Source organism: Lipotes vexillifer, unplaced genomic scaffold (assembly GCF_000442215.2).
Source record: "Lipotes vexillifer unplaced genomic scaffold, Lipotes_vexillifer_v1.1 scaffold23, whole genome shotgun sequence".
Taxonomy (NCBI): Eukaryota; Metazoa; Chordata; class Mammalia; order Artiodactyla; family Lipotidae; genus Lipotes; species Lipotes vexillifer.
Window position 1 is genome coordinate 70,306 of NW_006796283.1, and position 17,429 is coordinate 87,734.

The window sequence follows — 17,429 nt, forward strand, 5'->3', positions numbered from 1 at the left end:
TTTTTTTTTTTTTTTTTTTTTTGCGGTATGCGGGCCTCTCACTGCTGTGGCCCCTCCCGTTGCAGAGCACAGGCTCTGGACGCACAAGTTCAGCGGCCATGGCTCACGGGCCCAGCCGCTCCGTGGCATGTGGGATCTTCCCGGACCGGGGCACGAACCCGTGTCCCCTGCATCGGCAGGCGGACTCTCAACCACTGCGCCACCAGGGAAGGCCCGGCTTGCCTTTTTTTAAAATTGATTTATAGGATTAATAATCTTTGGGAGTACATTTTAAGTTGTAATGATAAATGTATTGATTTTTTCCCTCATGGTTTGTGGATTTTTGTTTTTTTTAAATATCTTTAAGAAATTCTTCCTTTCCTTGAGGTAATAAAGACATTTAAAAAGTTTTAAAGTTTTTGTTTTCAGTTTAGTAGATAATGAAACTGAGATTGTGGTGTTGATCTCGTGTGTGTGTGTGTGTGTGTGTGTGTGTGTGTGTGTGTGTGTGTGTGTGTGTGTGTGTGTGTGTGTGTGTGTGTGTGTGTGTGTGTTATTTTAACCTCCCCCCACCCAATGGCAATAGCAAGCTGTCCCAGCACCATTCACCCTTTGCTGGGGTGCCACAGTCAGGCCACACATCTCCACATGGACTCAGTGGGTTCTGGTTCCCCTGTTTTAATTGCAGCAGCTTTATAATCAGTCTTATGATAGGACAGGCACCCTTCTATACTTACAGGTATTTTGTCTCTTATTCATCCATAACTCTTCCCTAGGAATTTATGATCAGCCCTTGAGGTTCCATGAAAAATCCTATTGAAGTTTCAGTTGGAATTGTGTTAAAATTATGCATGAATTTGTAGGAGAGTTAACATGTCTATGATAGTTTCCTGAACAAGATTGTGCTATATCTCCATCCAGGTCCTCTTTTGTGTCCACTCTTCATGTGATTGATGGTTACTATTTTAGTTTAATAAAAACTTACCTGGAACATTTTTTCAGATTGATGTTTTAAATATGAAGACTGTTGAAATTGCATTGAAAAGGAGAAAAGGGAGAAGTAAGTGTATATATTAAGTAAAATCTTAGTTAACTTTTAATGAAATCTAACTAGCCTTTTAGACTCCTTAATTTGGGGTATTTGCATGCATATTAGATATTCATGTATGGAGTTCTTTTGTTTGTTAAAATGGGGCAGGAGAAGTTAAGTGCTTAAAATAGGGTTAGGGTCTGGGTGGGCCACCTACATGTGACCTTGGCAAGTCCTTGGCTCTTCACCGTGGCTTCTTAAATTCTAAGATTGTTTAGGATTGTGGAAATAGGATTAAATGAGAACATATTGAAAGCATTATGTAGGCTATGCAGATATAAGAAAGATTTATTACTTGTTTTCTTCACTTTAGGAAAAAGAAAGATAGAGAAGATAAAGCTTATATCAGGTTTTATTTTAGAAAATGAATAAATTCAGCTCAGTGTCATCTCTGTCTTTTGTGTTTGTTGATAGCAGTTATGATTTTAAGAAATCTAAGGATATGAGCTGGGAAATAGTGAAAGCTAGATTATATATTGTATTTCCTCAGGCAATAAAATGTATCTATGCATTTTAGAATTCTGTGGAGTAAGGATTGAAGTTTAGTCTTTAATGATTTAAAAAACAGTTAATTAGGACAAACATAATCAAATCCTATATTCCCCAAGTGTTAGTGTTAATTGAGGTTATACTCTGTGTACTATATTAATGATTCAAGTTTTAAACAATTTCTGTCTTGACTCACACTAAAATATGGTGGTACTTGCTGGGAACACTACAGTCTAACTGTAACTGTGCTCTTTGTGATTAAGAGTTTAAGAAAACAATAAAAGTCCAATTCTGTACTTTATAGCTTGTCTCAAGTGAGTGCGTGTGTGTGAGTTTGTGAGTGCCTGTTTGCAAGTAAGTGTCAGAATAAAAACTTGGGCTTTCCTGTGGTATGAAAATGGAGAATGTACCATATATCATGTCTAAAGAGCTGGGTTCCTTTCTCCCTTTGCTACTTAAACAGGCTTGATGGTCTTGGGCAGTTTCCTCCATCTCATTGTGCCTTTTCTTAAAACTGTAAATTTGGAAAGTGGAGGATGCTTATTTACCTCACAGAAATGTTGGGAAGCCATTAATGTATTGTGTAGTATTTCGTGTGTACCAAATGTTAGTAGATATGAAGGATTTTGATAGTAAAGTTACATCAAGCTTTTAAAAAATATTTATTTATTTATTTGGTTGTGCCGAGTCTTAGTTGCAACACGTGGGATGTTCAGTTATGGCATGCGGGATCTTTAGTGGTGTCATGCGAACTCTTAGTCGTGGTATGTGGGATCTAGTTCCCTGACCAGGGATTGAACCCAGGCCCCCTGCATTGGGAGCACGGAGTCTTATTCACTGTGCCACCAGGGAAGTCCCCAGACTTTCTATTTGCGGAAGCTAAACCCAGGCCGCATTGGGAGCACGGAGTCTTATTCACTGTGCCACCAGGGAAGTCCCCAGACTTTCTATTTGCGGAAGCTATAGTTGTGTGTCTTCAGTGTTTGGGGGGAGGTATGACAAGTGTTGACTATCAGAATCACATATGGTCCAGTAACCTGCAAAAGAGAAACACAGGCTAACTAACATGATTAGGCTGAGTTATCTTTCTCACTGTATAATTATTATAACACAGGGGGCTGGGTTATAATAGTAATATCATCACATGGGACATGGACGGCTTAATGGGGGTGGTGTGTGGTTGCATCGGTGGGTGAGGAATGGTTATCTCATTCCACTGCATAATCATTTGTTTGACCTTTTATGTCAAAGGTAAAATAATTGCACCTCATACCTCCACAGTTCCTTCCATGTGGCCATGGCATAAATTAGAACCCTGTCATATAGTTTTTTGGGTATTAGGAACTTTAAAGTATTTTTTCTCTGCTTGGGACCAAGGACTGAGAAACCAAATTTGAGAAATACAGGGTGTTAAAATGTAAAAATAGTCTAACTTTCTACAAAAGTATCATACCTCTCAACTGAGAGTTTTGATATCTTTTCTAAAGCTGTCTTCCAGTTGATAAGCCAGGGCAATTTAAAAATGAATTTCTCCAACTGGAAAAAATATGCAGTATACTTACTTAGTATACTTATAAGTATACTTACTTATTTTGAGCTCCAGTCATAATCCTATTATATTGGTGTTCAAAAATAGGGAGAGAATGCTTTGTTCTTGAAACTTTCCAGAAACTCAACTTTGGGCAACTCATACACCTCAACCAGCCGTGGAATAAACAAGCCCAGGATAGCATAGTCCAAGCTGTAGAGGTGTGTGCCTGCATGTGTGGGTGTGTATAGTGATACACAGTTAAGACAGTTATTCTCAGTGGTTTGGTGTCTTGTTGGGATTTCGGAGGGGAGATTCAGGGTTCATGAGGGTCTTTTAGAGAGAGTACAATAAATAGTGGCAGCACCAAAAAGATTTAAAAATATTACCTTCTTATTGAAGGGCCCAAGTATTGACCTCACAGTATGATAGCACTGTTTTCAGACTGAGTCGATTTGATTTTGTATCTAATATAACTAGGTTTCTGTTTTTTACACTGCTCAGTTTGCATTTGTGTGTGAGATTTTATATTTTTGCTGTGCTTTTAAAATTCTCTATTCTTATAAGTAACTATGAGAACTTTGAACACATCTTACACTTTTATTCTGCTGTGTATTTATTATACCCACTTACCACAGACTAAGGGGCATCTTACAAGTGACAGAGGTTCATTGAATTAAAGGCGCCATGTATGAGGCTTTAGAGTAAAAATAAAACACACATTTTTTTTCTGTGCCTGAACTCACTCCAGCATTCAGTAATTCCCACAGTTATGCACTTAGCAGATTAGTAAATCAAAATAAATGTTTTAAATACACTAACAGAAAATGGCGGTATTGCCCTGGAGTGTGCCAGGTGCTCTGTTTTCAGATCCTGCCTCTACCACTGCCTAGATTTTGTGGAAGTGCAGTGTGATTTTAAAAGACAAAGTAAAATACTTTGAGAACCTTACAACTGTGTAATTTTCATCACCAGGGGGCACCCTAGTATCACTGATGGAAGCAAAAAGGCAGTTCTGTGTATGGGCGTTTGCTAAACGTCCTTCGTGACTGCCGAGTGACACCACCCTGATTTGTGGCTTCCCCAGACGCACCTTTCTGCTCCGTGTCCATGCCAGCGGTAAATGCCGGGGCACCGGATGTGAGCGTTTGGATGTTACGTGGAATGGTCTTGCGCTGCAGGTGCCAGGCCAAGTGCAGCCCACCTGGGCTTTGCCGTGATGAATGCTGGGGTGTCCCCGTGTGGTGGAAACTTGTGCTGCTCTCAAGTCCAGAAAGCGGTCAGTTCCTTTCAAATCTGCCTTTGTTTTCTTAGCTTCTTATTTGTCATTAATTCTCTCAGGTGAGAACTTTTATCCTGTGATTGTTGAATTGACTTAGTAAGTTGACTGCAGAAAGCGGCTGAGGACGCCACTTCAGTAGTTCCCAGACAGTCGAGGGCATGAGAATCTCATGGGTGCTCTGAGCATCGCAGACTCCGGCACCCCATCCAGGCACCTGAGGCCATTGTACTGTGTGTGCTGCAGTGTGCAGACTTCGAGAAGTTCTGTGTTAGGATGTATCGATAATTGTTTTGTTCTTTTGTTCTGCTTTCAGGGAGCAATTCTCTGTCCACTTACCTTACCCCTTCCCATCCTAAACTTTCTCATCTCAGACATACCCATTTGAAACATTTCTAACTCCTCTAAGTATTATGGAATAGCTAGGAAGGAAAATTTTGGTATATTTATGATACCTTCCTGCATTTACAAAGAGCTCAGACACCTGCTGTTTTGCTTTCTCTCTTCCAAACAAGGAATGTGATCACTAGCCGTTAATTCAGTTATCTAAGGCCTCCTGTTAAAAAGGGAGCCACGATTCCCAGGCTTTTCCTTCTCAGGGGCTTTGTCCACTCTGTCCCTGGGCCTGGTTCCTGCCTCTGGCTGAGTGGACATGTAGTGATGGTGAACGTCAAGCGCAGATGGTCACGGAAGACTCTTTACTAGTGGATGGAGAAAGACAAGCACTGTTGCATTGGTGTGGGCAGTCTGCAACTCCTGTGAAATGAAGGGTGTGTCATGAGCCTTTTATTGTAGTGGATTGACATGTCCATTGGAGCCCATTTTTATTTTTTGCCTCATTGTTGAATCTGTTTATGAACAATAAATGTTTGAAAGCATTCCAATGGTGTTTTAAAATGAAGGTGTTTAATCTTACTGTCTCTCCGTCTGTGTTATTTTGTTAAAATGTCACGAGAAGTTGCATGGGTAAAGTGTTTTAATGAAGGTTGCTTTAATGAAATAGCATGTTTTGCGTTTTAACAATTTGTTGAATTAAAATTTGTTTTCCGATTCCCTGTGCAGCTTCCTCCGTACGGTGGAGCAGTTCTGTGTGGCGCACAGGCCGCTGGTGAGCTACCCGATGGTAAGCTTGTGCTCTCCTTCATTCCCTGACGTGCGTGCTGGGTGGGCAGCCTCCCTGGAAGTGGTGTTCTGTTGGTCCATACCTTTTGGATAAGCGTTCCCTTATTGCTTGATGTTTTTGCTGTAAGCTATAACAGATTTAATCACCGAACCACTTTGACGAATGAATTAAAGTTTTTTCTGTGCTTCAGAGTGCCAGACGTGCAAAGGTGAGTTAAGGAAATAGTTGCTCATTTCTGTTTTTTCCTAACAGTCCTCAGTGACACAGATGTATATTCCTTCATAGCCAAAGCTCTTTGTAAGGGTTCTGAAGTGAGCTTTCTCTCTGGATGCGCTGGATGCTGGGTCCAGAGCTGGCGATTCTCTGAGCACGTGCTTTCTGCCTGGTTCAGTTGCAGCTCAGGTCTGTTGTCCTGCACTTTGTGTTTATGTCCCCATCTGTCACCAAGGCTCTTGGGCATTCAGGTGAGCTCTTCACCTCTTGGCCTGTTATTATTGATTGATTGATTGCCTCTGTCCCAGACACTGAGCTGATCAGTGGAGATGGCGGTTGTTGAGATGCAACCCTTTCGTATTATTTAAGTGCTCAGTGTTACTAACAGCAGGGGCCTTGCACATGTCAAACCCGTTAGACCATTTTTCAGTTTGCATTGTGTTAAAGGTCCTCGCTGGCCTTGGAGAAGCTAAAAGCCTAACCTTTTCTTTGAGAGCAGGGATTTGGTTCCCTGTTTCTTTAGCCTTGTCTGACCTATGAAAGGGTTTTATTATAGTTTAGATTTAAATATAAACCCTGAAAAGACTATGTAAACTTTCTGTCTATAGTAAAATGAGAAAGTGATTATATCTAAAATTATTAGCAACTTTGTAAGGAATGTAAGGGAGAGAACAGTTCCAGTGACTGCTTAGGATGACAGTAAACTAAGCGATGCTACAGGGACCCACATGCCCTTGGCAGGGCCGCCCAGCCTCCAGACTGGCTTTGTTACCTGTGGGTTGAGGTTCTCCCTATCTTCGTGTACTTGGTGCATAGGAGGTGTGCCACAGGTGTTTATTCAGTGCTTAACAGATGTCTCATTATTTTTGCTGTCATAATAGTCCTTCCGTCCTGGTCCAGGTAGTGGCCTCACCATCCTCCCAGTTGCTTAGGCTGGAGATGGAGGCTGCACCTCCCCCTCCTCCCCTCGTCCGACCCCCCAGTGTTCCATTGTCATTCGCCTCTAATCCATTTCCTCCTTCTCTCTCTCTCGCCACATCCCTCCTTCTAGGCTGGCATCCTTGCTCAGTTACGCTTCTTGGCTCTTTTTTTTTTTTTTTTTTAATTATTTTTGGCTGCATTGGGTCTTTGTTGCTGTGCGTGGGCTTTCTCTAGTTGCAGCGAGCGGGGCTACTCTTCATTGCCGTGGGCGGGCTTCTCGTTACGGTGGCTTCTCTTGTTGTGGGGCATAGGCTCCAGTAGTTGTGGCACATGGGCTTAGTTGCTCCATGGCATGTAGGATCTTCCCGGACCAGGGCTCGAACCCGTGTCCCCTGCATTGGCAGGCGGATTCTTAACCACTGCGCCACCAGGGAATCCCCTTCTTGGATCTTTTTCTCCATTCTCTCCTCTCTCTTCTCAAGTCCATCTTTTAATCCTCCAAAACCACGGCTGCTCACACTGTTAGTGACAGGCCAGCTTAAAAGCCCCTTTTCTCCAAGGCCTTTTCTGCTCTTTTTCCGTTACTTCTCTTTCTCCTGCAGTGCTAGCTCACTCTGCCTCCCTCTTTAGGCTGAGTTCAGCTGTGGGTGGCAGAGACCACAGTTCATCCGTTTCTGCGTTTAGCAGCTGCACAGTATAGTATTTGCCGTGCTGTAGACTCTCAGGATGTTTTGTTTGTTTGTTTGTTTGTTTTGCGGTACGTGGGCCTCTCACTGTTGTGGCCTCTCCCTTTGCGGAGCGCAGGCTCAGCGGCCATGGTTCACGGGCCCAGCTGCTCCGCGGCACGCGGGATCTTCCCAGACCGGGGCACGAACCCGTGTCCCGTACATCGGCAGGCGGACTCTCAACCACTGCGCCACCAGGGAAGCCCTCAGGATGGTTTTGGATGATCACTTTAGAGGGATTTGCTCTATTGCCCACCATAGCCAGCGACTCATGCTCTTGGCGGGGGCTCCTGCACAGCGTGCCTCTTATACTGCTGCCTTTTTAAGTCAGTTCTCACCACCCACCCCATCCACTTATCCTGTCGATTCCACTGACCTCTGTCTAGCTCCTGATCGAAGTAGATCTCTTTTCCCTGTGTCAGGAAGCATTCTTTTTGTAAAGCTGTTGAGGCCTCGTCTTACCCACCCTCTGCATTGTCATCTCCCGTCTTAAATGTTTGTCTCCCTAGTAGATGTAACTCCTTGAGGCAGAGACCTTGCCTTACCTCTGTACCCCACCCCCCTGGATAATAAACACTTTGCACATAGCTAGGTGCTCCGTGATTGCTGAATTGACTCAGTGAGAGTTGATGGAGAAATCAGCCGAGGAAGCCACTTAAGCAGTAGCTCTCAGACAGTCCTGGGCATGAGAATCTCCTGGGGGCCTCTGAACATCGCAGACTCCAGGACCCCATCCGGGCACCCCAGGCCACTGTACCGTGTGTGCTAAAGTGCGCAGACTTTGAGAAGTGATGTGTTAGGATGTAATTGTTTTATTTGAGCTGGTTTTCCTTCCCTCAACAAATCCACTGCCTGCGTGACCCGAGTGCTCAGGAGCTTCCAGACCTTCCACCACTCTTCTGGCCTGACAGGTTGGGCCTTGTCCTGACTTCTCTGCCCTGGAGGGCAGTGCACGTGTGTGTCCACGACCAGTGTTCCTGAATAAGAAAAGGAACTGTTCTGGGTGGGAATTGGACTTCCAGGGATGTGATCAGATACTTTGTTGGGTAAATGTTTTGATGACAACTGTAGCATATTGAAATGGTTCCGTTAATGTCACGTCACATTCTAGAATGTTGTATGAGACGATAAGATTAAGAATTGAGATGCGGAAGGCACTGTGTCTATCGGAAATAATCAAAATCTGGCACGCACTGCATGATACAGCACGTACTAATTTTAAGTGTGATTCGCAAGGTACATCACAGTCTCCAAAGGGCAGCCTCCTCATGCCGAGTGTCCTTCACTTCGTCAGGTACACCCATTTTAGTCCACTTAGCAGCATTGTACCCTTGAAACCTCACAGGATAGGGGATACCTGGAAGCAGACTGGACAGTTCACTTTTAGGTATAGTAATAGAGAAATGAATTTCTCTGTGGTGATTGTTTTCAAAATAAGGAAACAACAGATCACCTCTCAGGGGCCAAAGGATCCAAACTGTCCTATCGGTGGCTTTATAGTAAAGCCTGCTGTTAGGCATAATCATCATTAGTATTCTTTTTTCAGGAACTTTTTGTTTGTCAGGCTGTTGTATTCCCCCTACCCCCAGGGCATGTGATATCAAAACAGATGGAGAATTAGGAAACTGTTGAGGGCCCTGGCCCCTCTGTGGGGCTGTTTTTTCTTCTCTAAAAAGACTTCCAAAGGAAAATATGTTCAGTTTTGTTAACAGAATATGATTATTTTGGTATGGTGATTTTTTTTTTTTTTTCCCTTGAAATACATACCTCGGGAAAAAAGTGTGTCTCTTGTTCTAGACTTGGAGAAATCTTGAGTTATGCACGAAAACTGAGTTAAAAAGCCCGTGTCCTTCCCTTCCCTTTCCTTAGCTGCTTCATCAGATACACGGTGGCATTGGTGCTCGGCGTCTATTGAAAGACTCAGCTGATGCTGAAACGCAACCTCATTTCTGAGATGTGGCCTATGGAAAAATGTCCGTGTTAGAATGGATAGAATATGTAGCTGGTTGTCAGTGGGGAGAAAGTAATTGAAGGATTGCAAGGAGATTTTTAAAGGTTTGCAGTCCTAACTTTTATCTTTTTGGGATTTTTGGAAGTACCTTCATTGCCCGTGGAGTTAATCCAGTGTGAATTAATTTAGTAGAATTCACATGCACCCATGTAAGGCCATTTTTCTACTTCAGTTAAGGTTGTCAGTAGAGAAGATCCGGGAGATGGATAATTTGGAAGAGTGCTTCTGTGTAATTCATATTTTTGGAATTACTAAATTACACGAATTAGAGAAGCCATATGTGTGTGTGTGTGTGTGTGTGTGTGTGTGTGTGTGTGTGTGTGTGTGTGTATGGCATTGATTTTTAAGTTCCCATGTTAGTCGTCTTGGTTTTTTAAAATTAAGTTTTCCAAGATACATATGCCCTAGTCTCACGCTTATAGAGTTAGCTAATAAAGTCAGATATCATTATTGAGGGATGTGTTTAGATAGGCAGAATATTATTTGCTTTCTATTACAATTTTGTTTTAATTTCTACCTTCTGAAAGTCTCACTTAGCTACCCTGAGAGTGGACAATAAATACAGGCTTCTGTATTTCATATCCCCAGGTTAAATATAATTTTGTAGTTATTATTTATTTCAGCAAATTATTCAGCGCAGAAATCAAATGTCGCAGCTTCGTTAATTACTACAAGACTTTAGGTTTCATTTTCAAAAAGGCATAATTACTGAGACTTTTATAGTTTGTATAGCTGTGTTCTTAACTAATGGGATGCTTACTGATCATTTTCTTTCTAAACAGGGCAGGACTGTCAGAGAATTGAATTTGGTGTTAATGAAGTAATTGAAGCCAATGACACTTTGCTGAGAACTCCCAACTACAGTATTTCAAGCACATTGAATCCTCAGGCCCCTGAATTTATCCTTAGTTGCACAACTTCCAAAAAGATCCCCAATGACATCGATAAAGAAGTGAACTACAGCTCAGCTGACTGCCAGTACCCAGGCTCTGCCCTCGCCCTGGATGGCAGCTCTAACGTGGAGGCGGAAGTTTTAGAGAACGATGGCGTCTCGGGTGGTCTTGGACAAAGGGAGCGTAAAAAGAAGAAAAAACGCCCCCCTGGATATTACAGTTACTTGAAAGACGGCGGCGAGGGTGGTCCTTCCACAGAAGCCCTGGTCAATGGCCATGCCTGTCCAGCAGTCCCCAACAGTGTAGGCACGGAGGATGTGGACTCGATGGGTGATGTGCCCCCCGTGGGGACACCCAGGACTTGGGGCAGCCCCCAGGACACCACGGACTTCGTCAGCGACGCCGTGCCTGCTGGTTCTTTCCCCGGAGCCCTTGACAGCAGGGCCAGGACTGCAGGGCAGCCTGAGGGCTGCCCCGGGGCCAACTTGGAGCCCTCTCGCCTCCCTGCAGAGGCCAGCAGGGACACCCTGTTGAGGACAGCTGTGGCTCAGCCTGCCGTTGGGACCGATACTACTGAGAACCTTGGAGTCACTAACGGACAAATACTTGAATCCTTGGGTGAGGGCATGGCTGCCAACGGGGTGGAGTTGCACACTGTGGAGAGCTCGGACTCGGAGCCCGCCAGGGCTGAGAGCGGCGCCCCTCCTGCGGACGCCGCGGCCTCTGCGGCGGCCACCGCCCCTGCCAGTCACAGTCAGCCCGCCAAGTCGTGGGCCAGTCTTTTTCATGGTTCTAAGCCCCCTTCCTCCTGCACCGCCTCCTCACCTGTGGTTTCCATGGAAGCTAAGTATTCCCTTCCTGCCACATCTTCCCTGGTCTCTGAAAAGCAGGCCGAAGTCAAGGAAGGGCTGGTTCCAGTTTCAGAAGATCCTGTAGCCATAAAGATTGCAGGTATAGTTCAATAGATTGCAGAAGTGTGAAGCCAAGATGGGAGCAGACAGGCTGGGCTAAAAACTTTGTTGGTATGTTGTTGCCCACAGTGGTAGTAGATTGATTACCCGTGTGTTAAGAGGAATTTCTGAATAATGCCTGTACCTTAAATGTTACTAAAAGTATAATGGTATATGAGCAAAATGGGGTGGGGAGGGGGTGTCGTACCTTTAAGTGGAAAGTCCATGTCCATTACCACTTTTTTACCAGTCCTTTCCTACTGACAAATTACATTTCCATTTCTTGCCTTTTGATCAAGTGACTGTGCTCCATTGTGTGACTGTAGTAGGCAGTCCCATCTGTGTTCCAGCTGTTGTATACCTTTGGTGTCATAATCCCTGATTTGGACTCACTTTGCATTGTTTCTTTATTTCTCAGGATATAAGAAAGTATTTGGGGTTTTTTCTTTTTAATGCCTATTTTGGATTGAGTAAATGGATTTTACTCAGTTTTAGCACACCAAGGCCAACTCTTGACAAGATGAGAGAAACGGTAACAGTTTGGCCTGAAGTTAATGTTTTATTCCACGTGCTGAGGCTCAAAAGTAGGACCAGTTCACAGTGAAACTATAAAGCTGCATGACTTGCGATTTTTCAAGTTAAAGTAGAAAGTCAGAAACAGAGTAGCCGCGTCTGTTTGTATACGGCTGCTCCTCAGGTTTCATTGTAGCGGGGAGTTTACCAATAACCACCTTTTCAGGTTTTTGCCCCTTAGCCGAGTTAAAATTAGCTGTCTTACTTAGGCTTTATGTGATGTTTACTGATTTAACATTTTGGTATGCCTGACAGCGTTCATTACCAGGGTGAGGGTGAAAGCAGTTGCAAGATGCAAAATGCATACCCTTTTATGAATGGTCAGAATTCCATCAGATATAAAACACATCCTTTTGATGGCAGTATGATGACAGCAAGCAGTACTTTAACATTCTTTTAAATGAGCATTTTATTCCTTGTACAGAGTACATTATTTTGAATAATTTAGGTGTCTGGAGTTCTCTTAAAATGAGAAGTTAATTGATAGATGAATTACCATTTTGGGCTTTAAAGTGATAAGTTTTAGGTTATTTGGGTGAATTTTTTATTATAAATATTAAAATGCTAGTAATGTTTTATTATTATTAAAATGTGTGTGCATTGCAAGGGACAGCTGTCAAGGTCAGGAAAGGGAAGTAAAAGCCTTTGAATAGATCATTAAGTTAAAAGTTTATTTTTAGTCTGTAATGAGAGCTACATGGTGCGACGCTTTTAAAAACGTGCATTCTGAGTTTAAAGTCAGAAGACATTGTAATTGTATTTCTGTTCCTAAAAATTGCTTCACAAAGGAAAAACCTCCCATTCCTGGGAAATTTTCTCATTCTTTATTTAAAATAAGAAAGAAAAGATTCATTTTAAATGTTTTAAAGCATTCTAGTCATATGACTTTAAATGTGCTTTGATGCGTAGTTTGCCGTGTATGTTAAAATCTAGTTGACCTGCTAAAATCTAATGTTAACCTGCTTTCTAAAGCGCTGTGAAGGGAATTCCCTGGTGGCCCAGTGGTTAGGCGCTTTCACTGCTGGGGCCTGGGTTCCCTGGTCGGGGAACTAAGACCCTGCAAGCCCCACGGCCCGGCCAGCAACAACAAAAAAAGAAAAGTAAATTAAAATGATGTAAAAGTAGAGGCTCTTAGTTATTTGTATTAGTGGAGAGCGTTGCTACAATTTAATCATTTTTGAGTTGATGCAGTGTGTTCCTCCATTGCCGCGGGGGGACCCCCATTTATCTTCTTAATTCTATGTTTGATTAGGTCGGTTGTAAAGATGTTCTAATTGTCTGAGCAGAAGTGTGGTTCCTTTTAAAATACTTCATTCCTTTGAGCCTGGTTATTGAACCTTAGAATACACAGTGTAGTTGCTGACAGTTTTCAGTATTTCATGTTGTAAAAGAATGCAGTGATATCGTCACTCTTGGAATCATACCGAGCTTAGGTAGAGGATTGCTTGGAATTTTTTCTTCTGTCATATTCTCCTCCTGAGAGGTTTTACTTTATAAAAACGATAAGGTAGGCTCAGTTTATTGTAGGTCAGGTCACTACCACAGATTTCCCCTAAATGGGCACGCTTTTAAGCGTAGGCCCACTTATTTTCAGTGGTATTTAACTGTGTGAAATTCTACCTCCATTAAAATATCTGTTGATGTTAGTTATCATAGAATTTGACTTGCATTAGCGTCTAAGTGGTTCTACTGAGAGAATAAGTTTTGTGTCTATCATTTATTGACTTTTGGGAAAGAAAGAGGAGGGAACAACAGTTCAGATAAGTTTACTCTTTTTTGAGTTCTTAGAATAATATAAATATCCACAGCCAGTTTTTGACCCCAGGGTCATTTATTTTGGATGTCTGCATTTCTGGATTATCTGCCCTGTCGCTAAGTCTGTGCTTAACAAATGCCAAGTAGTTTTTGTATAACCACAAGTGAAACACAAATTAGAAAGACAAATCAACTGTAAACAAAGATTTAGAATCACATAAAGCCTTTTGAAATGAAATATAGCCAGCTTTCAATTACCCACGGTCTGTTTACCCATTGCTGTAATGGCTTCTGCTTTTACCTTTTTGGTGGCAAGGCCATCTTCTTGGTGTCATTTGTCAACATTTGTTTTTCATTTGCTGTTTTTCTTAAATGTAAACTCTTACTGAAGAAGGAGATGGAAGGGAAGAGCCCTTAACCCTGAAGCACCAAATGCCTTCCCTAACCTCGCAGGGAGTATGAACCTGCGCAAGAGGCCCGCGGGGTCCGTGTCTCAGTGAGTGGTTTGTGTCTGCGAGGGGATATATGCCATTTTTCAGTAGGAATAACTGAGCTAGGAGGTGAGCAGAAGAAACTTGAAAATCTTAATTCTTAGAGCTTGTATTGAAAGCAGTTGCAAAACTTGAGGCACAGCCCTGTTAGAGAGTAAGTATGACAAATACCAGAAAAGTAGGAGTGATCTCTGCCTGTGCTCCCTCCATTAGCTCAGGGTCAGAGTTTGAAATGAAACATATCCTTGTGATGAACATTACACTCTTCCTGGGTTTTTACTGAGGATCACTTGTCCTATCCCAAACCTAAATTGTATCAAATGCTTTCAAATCACAAATAGAGCTATTTGGTATTTTATGTTTTGCATCAGTTTATTTTGTTTTAAAGGAGTGTAAACAATGGTGGGCGAGGAGAGAGACTAGGCCAAATGCCCAAATAGAAGGAGTTAAAATTCCAGTGTAAGAGAACTAGGTAAACTGAGGTCGTAGAAAGCTTTAAAAAAATTCTATTCTGTGGGGGAGTTGAGGTATCTAGTAATGTCATTTATTATGAATTTTAGTAAAACACACTTAATAGATGATTTTGCACAGTTTTATACCTAAAAATTGTTGCTGGAGAGAGCAACAAAATCACTACAAGTTGGATCTGCTCAGAAAAATGAATTCCTGGGTCTGTATTTATTGTAAACAAAAATGTACCCCGATTGATCTTTGTTTTAGTGGTTTATAAATCACGTTTATATTCAACACTTTCCCTGTCCTTGGGAAATAATTCTCCACCATTTTGCATTTTCTCTTCAAATTCTCCGAAGCCGCACAGGCAGTGATCATGCAGCAGGCCCTGAGCTGAGGAGGTCCAGCACCTGTTTGCAGAAGCCACACTTGTGGGGTGAGAGTTCAGTCCATATCTAACTTGATAGGTGTATGTCCTTGCTAACACTTCTGTCATGTCTCTTTTAAAGAACTAAATGGACACTCCTCCACTTACAAAACATAAGCTGATCTATAGCCAACCGGTAGTGGTACATTTTGGTCACTTTGCTGTGCTCCACATGATTAGGTAACCAAGATAGCGTGTGTTCTTCCAAAGTGATGTAATGAGGAAAAGAAGAACACTCGGGGAATGTTCTGGACAGTTAGGAAGGTGACAGAAAAGCAGGTCAGCAGCATCAGAATGTCAATTACGAGCCGGTTATTGAGCCTTAAGAATCAGTGAAAGTTCTGCAGCTTTGCGTTTTCATGGATTTTAAATGGTAATATGACCTAAATGCTAATTTTAGGAAAACAAAATTTGATGCATAAAAATATAAGAATAATCATAGTTTATATGGACTTAAAAGTTTACGATTGCCAGTATTGCCACTGAGTTTATGGATCATTTCATTTGAGTGATTTGTGGTTATGTATGTGGGCTACTGTATATGTCAATGTTTGAGCTGTTACGAAGGTGAAGATAATGGTTTCAGTTTCATGTCTTTTATGTGATATGCAGTCATTCTGGCATTTTGTGCCGCGCCTATAACATCATTCCTGGGCAACCCTGCCAACTACTGTGGAAAAGATGGCTTGAGGAGGCCACCTTCCTAAAGTTACTGTCTGAACAGATCTGAGTAGTAAATTATACCAACAACAATGGATTGAAAAGAAGGCCTCTGGGGGGAAAGTTTGTTATTACAGTCAACTTCTGATAATTTGCCCTAAAAGAAAGTAAAATAGAAAACCAACAGTGATGACTTGGGACCATAGGTCAGATTTAAAGGTTCAACCTCAGGAAATACCCCACTCTCTCTCTCCTTTGGCTGTCCTTCAGTGCTCATTGGACTTTAGCAAAATCTAAGTGGAAACGGTGATGTTGTTATTATAAAAGGAACTTAATTAAATAGAGCCAACTGTTATACCAAAAAATTAAAAGCAGTATTCATACTCGCTTGTCTGCATTCATGAATATTGCCTTCTGAAATATAGCAGTAAGATTCATTTATTTTAGGAGCGCTCAGTAACAGAAATGGAGATTGTTTACAGGAATTAGCGTCGTCTCTGCACCGGTGCTGCTTGGCTGGGTGGGAGAAGAGGAGCTGCGCACGGCGGACCCCGTCACACGTTAGCGTCTGGCTCAGTTTGTGGCCATTGAAATTCTTCAGGGGGAGGAACGCGCAATGTACAGTGTGTTATAAAACTGAACATTTAAATTGTGTGGATGTTTGGTTTTTAAGAGAAAATCTTAGGCAATAAGATACTTAATTTTTTACAACCTTTCATTCCTTTTGAAATGTGACTTTATTAATATACTGTATACTCACAAAATATTCAAAACTTAATTTTAAGGAATTGAAGCAAACATTTCTTTCTGGAGAACTGAAAAGTGTTGGTTCTCTCAAACTCTTTTTTTAAATATAAATTTATTTATGTATTTATTTTTGGCTGTGTTGGGTCTTCGTTGCTGTGCGCGGGCTTTCTCTAGTTGCGGCGAGCGGGGGCTACTCTGCGTTGCGGTGCGCGGGCTTCTCATTGCGGTGGCTTCTCTTGTTGTGGAGCGCGGGCTCTAGGCGTGTGGGCTTCAGTAGTTGTGGCTCGTGGGCTGTAAGGGCTCAGGCTCAGTAGTTGTGGCGCACGGGCCTAGTTGCTCCACGGCACATGGGATCTTCCTGGACCAGGGCTCGAACCCACGTCCGCTGCGCTGGCAGGCACATTCTTAACCACTGCACCACCAGGGAAGCCCCTTGCTTCCCCTTTGAGAGTGGAGCTGGCCTGTCATAAATGATTGTTTTTAGTTTAACAAGATATGTATCCAAAGCACTTTTGACTACGTATAAACTTATTTTTGAGTCTGTTAAAACAGATGCATGGAAGGGAAGTTTCAGATCTTGCATGCCTGCCCCTGATCCTTTTCTTTCTGTTTTCCTTCAGTGTCTGTATTGAACAGGAATTGATATACTGTCAAGCCACTTCCCCTCCCATCTTCACCCCTGCCCCCAACCCCGGGAGACTTTGCTTCCAGTGTCATCAAGAAAATTGAGGTTGCTATTTCATTTCTTTCCCCACCGTAAACTGTGGTGAGTCTGCCCTTCCCTAGCTCCTTCCCTTCTGCGATCCTGGGAGCCCCTTAGTGACCCCCTTCTTTTGTCTTACTCCTCAGCCAGGCTCCTGGCCAGGGGAGCCTGCATGAGTGGTCTCCACTCTTGCTTTCCTCCTTGAGGCCCTCGAACGTGCTTCTGCTTCCACTACTGATTCCAGCTGCCCTATCCTTCTAGATCACCGTTACGGATTCTCCTTAGCCTGTCACTTGGACGTGGGTGGTGCTTAGGGTTCTGCTTCTGACCCACTGCTGTCAGAATGTACAGTTCAGGCCCCGAGCTGCAGGGTCGTGTGTGTGTGTGTGTGTGTGTGTGTGTGTGTGTGTGTGTGTGTG

At 42.8% G+C, this 17,429-nt stretch overlaps 1 protein-coding gene across 1 annotated transcript in view; it reads left to right on the plus strand.

Annotated features, from left to right (window-relative positions):
- USP10 (ubiquitin specific peptidase 10) overlaps window positions 1-17,429 on the plus strand; it is a 65,821-nt gene that overhangs the window by 28,984 nt on the left and 19,408 nt on the right. The window contains exons 3-4 of the mRNA XM_007468462.1: window positions 5,428-5,488; window positions 10,141-11,202. Coding sequence (XP_007468524.1) covers window positions 5,428-5,488; window positions 10,141-11,202 — 1,123 coding nt within the window. The remainder of the gene's footprint in view (window positions 1-5,427; window positions 5,489-10,140; window positions 11,203-17,429) is intronic.